Genomic DNA, 8,444 nt, shown 5'->3' with positions numbered 1-8,444 from the left:
GAAAGAAAGAAAAGAAAAGAAATACTTAGGAAACTTTGTCATCGTGGAAAATTCCGGAAAAGCTTATCCGGTGAAACATTCTTACAATTATGTACCATTTTGATACATTTAATTTACTTCCTCTCATTATTAGAAAAATCTTAAATGATGAAATTAACATATATTAACCTCGGTACATATCGTTGCTTCTGCACCTCATTGTAATAAACACTGATACGTTCCAGTTGTAGATCGCTGTCCCCCTGATATTGTCCAAGTGGATTAATTCCATGCTCATCTGATATCACTTCCCAAAACTATAATTTCACTTTTTTAAACTCTTTTCATTTTATAATTTTATTTTTTTTTAATTTTACAACATTTCTTTGTGTATGTGAAATAAATTTTAATAAAATAAATGTAAAATAAATTTTCTGATTAGAAAATTTGTATTAGAAAAAAAATGTAAAATAAATTTTCTGATTAGAAAAGGAGAAAAAAGACTGAAGAGATTATATACCTTCGAACCAATTTGATTACCACATTGGCCAGCTTGAATATGAACAATTTCACGCATTTCTTGCAATATAACTAATAATATGATCTAAAATAGGATTGAAATAAACAAACAAATGAATAAATAAATAATTGGTTAATTAATTAATTAGTTAAGTGAGCAAATAAATGAATAAATGGATGGATGAAAAGTGATGAAAAAGAAAATGTATGATAATTTTGTTAGGTTTAGCTATACAGAAGAGAGAATTAAAATTGGAAAGGAGAAAACTGAATAATGGGAAATGACGAATGATGGCATTGGGAGATGACTCGAATAGATATCTATTACTATATGGAGGACATTTTGTTAGACAATAAAAAAAGAGAACTTTAAAAGTGAGCTAAGTGTAGCCCAGTAAAAGAGCCAAAGCCTAAGCCGATATTACATTCAATATATGCATGGATGTTCATTTCATGCTATTGCCTACAAGTGGTAGCGAAAGGGTCGTATATTTTCTACGATATCTTCTCTTCTTTGTCTTCTTTTGCTTTTCAAAAAAGAAAAAAAAAAAAAAACTGAAAAGGAACAGAGAAATATTTAAATTGTGCGATATATATAGTAGCTAGAGGATATGTGCAACTAACCAGACTAGTATCAAGTGAAGAATAAAGAAGCCTAGTGTTGAGTATTTAGTCTAGACTTTATATGATAAGTGTAGAATGTTTGTTGCTGAAATGAATGATAATTTAGAAGGGAAGTTGTGAAGTTGATGCAATCCTTTCTTTTTCATTTTTATTGTAACATTTCGACACTTTGAATCATTTATAAAGATAACATTTCTGGAATTGATTACTTCAAATAATCATGAATTGTTTTTTTTTTTTCCCAAGGTAAATTATATTGTATATAATTTATGAATTTTTAACTTAAGTCAAATGAATAGGACCATCGTCATATCCTTGTCCAGTAAAGTAGCCAAATGTTTGTTAGCCAATATCAGTCTTGGTATAGTATATTTCTAACCATATTTCATCATTTTCGCTTTTTTATTAAATAAAAAGCACCAATATTACATTTGAATACATAAATTGGAATTGAATTTAAAAATGAGAATGAGTAAATAGCGTTGTGAAAAAGAGGAGAGTAGTAAATTTGGAACAATGATTTAGCAATATTTTCAAGGATAATAACTCTGTAAACAATATGTGAAAAAAAAAAACAATAAAAATAAAAAAAGTTACCAATACCGGGATTACAGTAATTTGTTGGTTACAGTAATTTATTGCAGAAAAAATTTTCCAATCAAATTTTTAATTCATTCATCAATTGTAATAAATAATCTTATTTAGGAAAATAATTTATAATATTTGTTAGAGTTTATTTTCTAAACTTGGAATATTGATTTATATAATTAATGAAAATTGAAAGAGGAATTATTGATTGTAGATATTAGGAGAAAAATGTAATACATTAAAATGTATGATGATAGAATGTTGTTGAAAATTTTATGAAGAGAATTGAATGGAATGGATGAAATGATGAAATGAACTGAAAAGAGTTGAAATGCAATTTTAGTAAAGATAAATTAATTGCATTCATTGATGGTAAATGTCATTAAATACCATAATTAATAAAAAATAATTAGGAATAAATTTCACGAATGATAAGGAACATTCATTGTATATAATTTGATTCTGGAATAATTTCGTTGAATGATTCATTTCAATTCAATAATTAAACATTTAGCATGACGCATTAATTGAGATATTTTGAAGTATATTGTTTGTGTCACCTGTCATACTTGCTATAATAGTTCATTAGTGACAAATTAAACTTTTCACATTAGTATATTATTGATTATTCTTACAAATCATTGGAAATAAATTGCAAGAAAAAGTTCATATTTTCGAGAAGTTTTCAGAATTAACAAATTTTTGCATATTTATTGGAAAAAGTAATGAGTGAGAAAAAGATGGAAAAAGCAATGTTAGATTTATTATTCCATGTCAGGTTCATTTTCTTCATCAAATTCAGCTTCCTCATCTGCTGTCGCATCCTAAAAAACAAAAATTAAAACAGTTAAAAAGTTTTCAAAATTAGAAAAATTTTAACCTTTTCATCAAGAAATAAACTTATCGGAAAGAGGTATTTTTTAACAAAGGAAAAAAAAATTTGTCATACGATTTGTCATACGATTGATTAAACAACTCTAACCATTGATACTTCTTTCCTGGTAAATTTATTTTTTAATAACAATAGGTAATTTTTATTATTAATTTTTATAGGACAAGGTGATACAGTATCAAGATGAATGCGAAATTTTTGCAGTTATATTTCATTGTCTATTTTAAAGTTATATTTAAAAAAAAAAAAAAAGGTAAAAAAGAGATGAGAAAGTAACCTGATATTGTTGATATTCGGAAATCAAGTCATTCATATTACTTTCTGATTCCGTAAATTCCATTTCATCCATCCCTTCACCGGTATACCAATGCAGAAATGCTTTTCGTCGAAACATTGCTTAAAATTTTTGAAACTTAAATGCTCACGAATTCATTTGGATAAACTAATCATTGCTATATTTTCACTAAAATGTAATTGTCAACAGTTTTAAATCTAAGAGAACTTGAATTCCATTTAATTGAGATATTTCTAATTCTACTAAAAAATGAAAAAAAAAAAGGAAGCTAAAAAAAAATTCTTTTTTTTTGTTATTTTTTATACGACAATGACACTTACGTATTTATTCTTTTAATTTATTTTTTCAAATTTATTTCTATTCATATAAAACATTCTTATGATTACCACTTCTAATACTAAATCAAAATTTGATTAGATTTCTAAAAGTAAAGTCATTACTTATGATGATGATAGGTGATCTTATAAGGCTTTCTTATAGCAAACTGAAAAGAAGTTTACCTGTAAATTGCTCAGAGACACGTTTGAATAATTCCTGGATAGCGGTCGAATTACCAATGAATGTAGCAGCCATTCTAATACCTCTTGGTGGAATATCGCAAACAGCTGTTTTCACATTATTTGGTATCCATTCAACGAAATATGATGAATTTTTATTTTGTACATTTAACATTTGTTCATCTACTTCCTATAAATTATGTAATATTTATGTAAAATTGATTTTTGATCTTTACGGATCACTCTTCTACACTTTAAAAAGAAAAAAAAAAAGCAAGAGAAAGGAGATTTGCGAAAATTTCTCATCAAAAATCAAAGTGTATATTGCAATTGTATTAAAATTGTAAAATAAAGTTTTTAAACATTTCAAATTATAAAAATTTTCAGATAACAAATGAATTATTGTTAGTAATTGAAAATTTACAATTTAATTTTTTTTTCAAGAAATTTTAACTTATTATAAAAGGTTATCTTCTTCTTGAAAATTTTTTAATTTAATAATTAAGTTATGAAAATGAAAAACACGATGACAATTTAGCTGCCATTTTATTCATCAAATAATAGAAAACTTAATAATTACTCATAAAATTCACATAATTAATCGATTATAATTAAGTAAATATATATAAACAAGCCTTCATTGACATTCTACCACGAAAGATAGCAGCTACTGTTAAATATCGTCCATGTCGTGGATCACATGCAGCCATCATATTTTTTGCATCAAACATTTGTTGTGTTAATTCAGAAACAGTTAATGAACGATACTGTTGACTACCACGTGATGTTAAAGGTGCAAAACCAGGCATAAAAAAATGTAAACGTGGGAATGGTACCATATTCACAGCTAATTTTCGTAAATCAGCATTTAACTGAAATATTACAATTTATTAAAAGTATAATTTGAAAATTTTTTTTTTACAAAATAAAATTATATAAAAATGATAATTTATTATCATTCAACAATATACAATTATTTTTTCTAACTGATAAGATTATTTCTTTTTAACATTTTCTAGAAACCTGGCCAGGGAATCGTAGACATGTTGTGACACCAGACATTGTCATCGAAACTAAATGATTCAAATCTCCATATGTTGGCGTTGTTAATTTCAACGTTCTGAAATGATATTTCATGGTGAATAAACCTTTTTTCTTTTCTTTTTTTTTTTTTTGATATGAAATGCAGCAATTGTTTGGATATGTTAGAAAATAACCAAAACTTTATGCATAAGCAAGGGGTCAAAGTTCAAGATAGAAACGATATATCAAGAGTTACAGTTTATATTATGGAATGAACAGACTGTGAAAAAGTTATTTTTGTAAAATTCGAAAAGATTTTTTACCTAAAACAAATATCGTATAATGCTTCATTATCGATACAAAATGTTTCGTCGGTATTTTCAACCAATTGATGAACCGATAAAGTGGCATTGTATGGTTCTACTACTGTATCTGATACCTCAAATTGTTCATATTGTTTTAAAACATTCAAGAAAGCATAATTTAGTACTAACATTTGATGTATTAAAATCAGCTATTAATCGAAATTATATCACAAAGTGTTTTTTTTTTTTGTTTTAATTTGCAAATTCACTGGTTAATAAAGATCAAGCAATTAAAGATATAATTATGGCAAACTTTTGGCGATGGAACAACAGAGAAAGTGTTCATGATTCGATCAGGATACTCTTCTCTGATTTTTGAAATCAATAAAGTTCCCATTCCGGAACCGGTTCCACCACCAAGAGAGTGTGTCATTTGGAAACCCTAAAAGAGCAATAAATATATCATCTGGCAAAATTGGCCCTACATTTGTGAAAATTTATTTAGAATATCACTATAATTTGGAAATTAATTTTCTCTTAAGCCAAGTTTAATATTGCATCAAACAATTAGTGGCTTAGTATCATATATGTGCCAAAGAAAATTGCATGGAAAACCAATCACTTGTAGGCAATCGCAAGATTCAGCTTCCTTTCGTACAACATCAAGGACATTGTCCACAAGCTCAGCACCTTCCGTGTAATGACCTTTGGCCCAACAATTGCCCGCTCCACTTTGACCTATAACAATCTGTTATTGTTATCAATTTAATTTATATTAATTATCAACAAATTTAACAATTTTATCTTATAACAAAAAAGCAAATGTAACTTATGCTATTGTACATCCTTTTTTATAATTTTTAAATTTTATTTCAAATTTATAAAATGGAACTATAAGAAGAACGCTTCTTTTTTTTTTCAATCGTTCTACTAGTTAACTAGTAGAGAATATGCTTGTAGAATTGTGAAATAAAATTAGAAACCAAAGACAAAATTATCGGGACGGAAAAGTTGCCCAAATGGTCCGGCACGAACAGAATCCATTGTACCTGGTTCCAAATCAACCAAACAAGCGCGAGGAACATATTTTCCGCCTGATATTTAGAATTTCAAAATTTAAATTATTGGGTAACGCAATTAGCAAGCAATGAATCTTTGGAAAAATAAGCGTGAAAAATTAAATTAGTGAAATTTTTGACAATAAGTAACCGACTATTTTGACTATTCATTAATATTTCAATTACATTCTTAGCTAATTCTTTAAAGCAAACTTTAATTTTGCTGTGATTTCAAGTGGAAAAAAAAAGTAGTCATTCAAAAATCGATCAATTTTTTTTTTTCTTCTTTCCTAGCAACAAATAATCAAAGATTTTGAAAATGAATGAGAACAGAGACCGACAAAAGTTTTTTTTTTTTAATTCATCCAACTTTCAATATCTCAGTTGTTGATATTTCTAATCAAACTAAATCGAAAAAAAAAAAGAAAAAAAAACCAAATCGATGCTAATCTCACCGCTAGCTTCATTGTAATAAACATTTATTCGTTCCAATTGCAAATCAGAATCACCATTATATACACCTGTTGGATCAATTCCATGCTCATCTGATATTACCTCCCAAAACTGTAACTTATCGTTTGAAATATTTCACAGTAGCATGAAATCATACTTTTGTCTATTTTTATGTTAAAGTAAAAAAAAAACATACACTAATATTCGTTGTATCAATAAAAAATAAATAAATAAATAACTAATTAAGTAATTAAATAAATAAATGAATAATACATGAAATATTTATAAAAAGAAAATAATTTCTTTTAAATTATCAATTTCTAATTTTTTAAAAAAGTATTTTTGAAAAAATGTAAGTTTGAAATTACTTTTACCTTTGCACCAATTTGATTACCACATTGGCCAGCTTGAATATGAACAATCTCTCGCATTTTTTTTTCTCTCTCTTTTTTGCTTAAAATTGTCAACCTATATGGATAAAAGAATTCATTAAAATTGATGAAAAATATTGTTGTCAAATATTAAAGCTAAAAATAAACTGTAATGGTTTGATTAATTTTAGCTATTATCAAACATTTCATCGAATTTTTTCGCCATTTTCCCACTTTTTTTTTTTGTATTAGCAAACAAAATAGACGAATCGATTAGAAAAGTGATAGAGAGAAAAAAAAAAGCAATGGGAAAATCTCGTATAATGAAATGAATTTTTATAAATTTCAAAATGAAATATGTGTACCAACTTCAAATAATGTCACAAAAAAGGGTGGGTGGATGTCACCAAGAACCATCAATATATAATAAAGTTAAAGAATAATCAAAATTCAAACTCGATCAGAATAATTAAATTACACTGTTCAAATGATTTGGTGCGAAAGATTTCTAATTAAGAAAAAGGTTTATTTGTTAGCTAAATGAACAATGCTGTTGTATGATTAGTAATAATATAAAATCAACTTTTTAAAAGCTACCATTTAAGCTAAATAGCTAAAAGAGCCAAGCATATGAAGGAGCCATAAAAAAATGGCCAAACTTTTAGCATTATACCATAGTACTTCTCGAGAATAAGTTAATGTCTTGAAGGAAATATCAAAAAAAAAAAGAAACAGGCACCGTAATACATTTATATTTAATTAACTAGCAATAAATTTCGGACCAAAAAAAAGAGTAATACTTAATAAAACGGTGAATTTATGAATTAAAATTTCGTTGGAATTATTTACTAATTATTAATTATAAGAGGCTAAATTTGAAAGTCAAATTAATATTATGCTATTAGTTTAGAAATATTAAAATAGCAAAAATAGGGTGAATATATATAACCTTTTATCATTTATCATTTCTTCTTAGCAATATTTATTATATGAAATTTATATGATTAAATTATACAAAATAGTATATAAGAGAATTCGATTAAAATTGTTAAATGGCACTAAACGGCAACAGGAGCAAATCAATTTATCCTAGCATGTTTGGATAATTAAAAAGAGCCAAGAGTTAGGATAGAAAGATGATGAGAAATTCATATGTTTGCATCTATTGCTGTTATCAAATTAACTAAATAATATAACCTAATATAATCGATAGGATGTTATTAGTAATAAATAACAAATAGTAATATTATATATTTTTACTTATATAACAATCATTTTTAATTTAATTAATATAATGAAAAAATGAAATATATTTGTTAAGTAAAACAAATATATATTCAATAAAATAGGTAATTTTTTTTGGGAATTTTTATTTTAATTAATGTTTTTAAAATTTTCATTAAACAACCTTTTTCTAGTTATTTTTTTTTTTTTTTAATTAAAAATTGCAACAATTTTAGATGTTTTGCTTAAATTTATTATTTTCATATGCTTTTTCATTTCAAATTATTTCAATTTTAAACAATAAAAATCTTGCTAATATTAATTAGCAATAGAATATGGGGAATGTTTTTGTTTCGAAATATTTCAAAAATTTGTTGACAATTTCCAATCACATTTTGTTTTTCACTTCATCTTCCTCCTCTTTCAAATAATTCTACTGAATTAATCTCAGCTTAATCAACATCAAATTTCGATGTTCAACATCAATTTCTAGGAATTCTTCCTTCCATTTTTTCATCCATTATAATGATAAATATTAGCTGAAAATTTAACTAAACCATTTAATTGGGAAATTTTTATCAAAAATTACTATCGCTTAAAAAAAAAGAAAAAGGAA

The 8,444-nt window shown here is 25.7% G+C and overlaps 2 protein-coding genes across 2 annotated transcripts in view; both read right to left on the bottom strand.

Annotated features, from left to right (window-relative positions):
* LOAG_17561 (tubulin beta chain) overlaps positions 1–556 on the bottom strand; it is a gene marked incomplete at both ends in the record, with an annotated part of 5,081 nt that extends 4,525 nt beyond the window's left edge. The window contains 2 exons of the mRNA XM_020450221.1: positions 169–296; positions 500–556. Coding sequence (XP_020306130.1) covers positions 169–296; positions 500–556 — 185 coding nt within the window. The remainder of the gene's footprint in view (positions 1–168; positions 297–499) is intronic.
* Positions 557–2,385: 1,829 nt separating this feature from the next.
* LOAG_10501 (tubulin beta-4 chain) lies at positions 2,386–6,692 on the bottom strand. The gene is made up of 11 exons (XM_003146025.2): positions 6,608–6,692; positions 6,236–6,344; positions 5,706–5,816; positions 5,345–5,460; positions 5,036–5,164; positions 4,741–4,856; positions 4,418–4,514; positions 4,030–4,266; positions 3,398–3,584; positions 2,880–2,998; positions 2,386–2,534 (listed from the first exon to the last, which is right to left on the bottom strand). Exons 1-11 carry the CDS (start codon positions 6,662–6,664, stop codon positions 2,475–2,477), a joined length of 1,338 nt encoding a protein of 445 aa, XP_003146073.1. The 5' UTR covers positions 6,665–6,692; the 3' UTR covers positions 2,386–2,474.
* Between the last annotated feature and the right edge of the window lie 1,752 nt (positions 6,693–8,444).

Source organism: Loa loa (genome assembly GCF_000183805.2).
Source record: "Loa loa unplaced genomic scaffold supercont3.93, whole genome shotgun sequence".
NCBI classification, from domain to species: Eukaryota; Metazoa; Nematoda; class Chromadorea; order Rhabditida; family Onchocercidae; genus Loa; species Loa loa.
Note: the sequence above shows the minus strand (reverse complement) of the source record. Positions and strands in the feature narration are given on the sequence as shown.

Bases quoted from the DNA above. Each gene is read 5' to 3' on its own strand.
- LOAG_10501 (XM_003146025.2), bottom strand. From the start codon at position 6,664: ATGCGAGAGATTGTTCATATTCAAGCTGGCCAATGTGGTAATCAAATT. The intron at 5,817-6,235 runs GTGAGATTAGCA...TCTAAATATCAG, and splicing joins TTATTACAATGAAGCTAGCG to GCGGAAAATATGTTCCTCGC. The intron at 4,515-4,740 runs GTAAAAAATCTT...ATATCATTTCAG, and splicing joins TTATACGATATTTGTTTTAG to AACGTTGAAATTAACAACGC.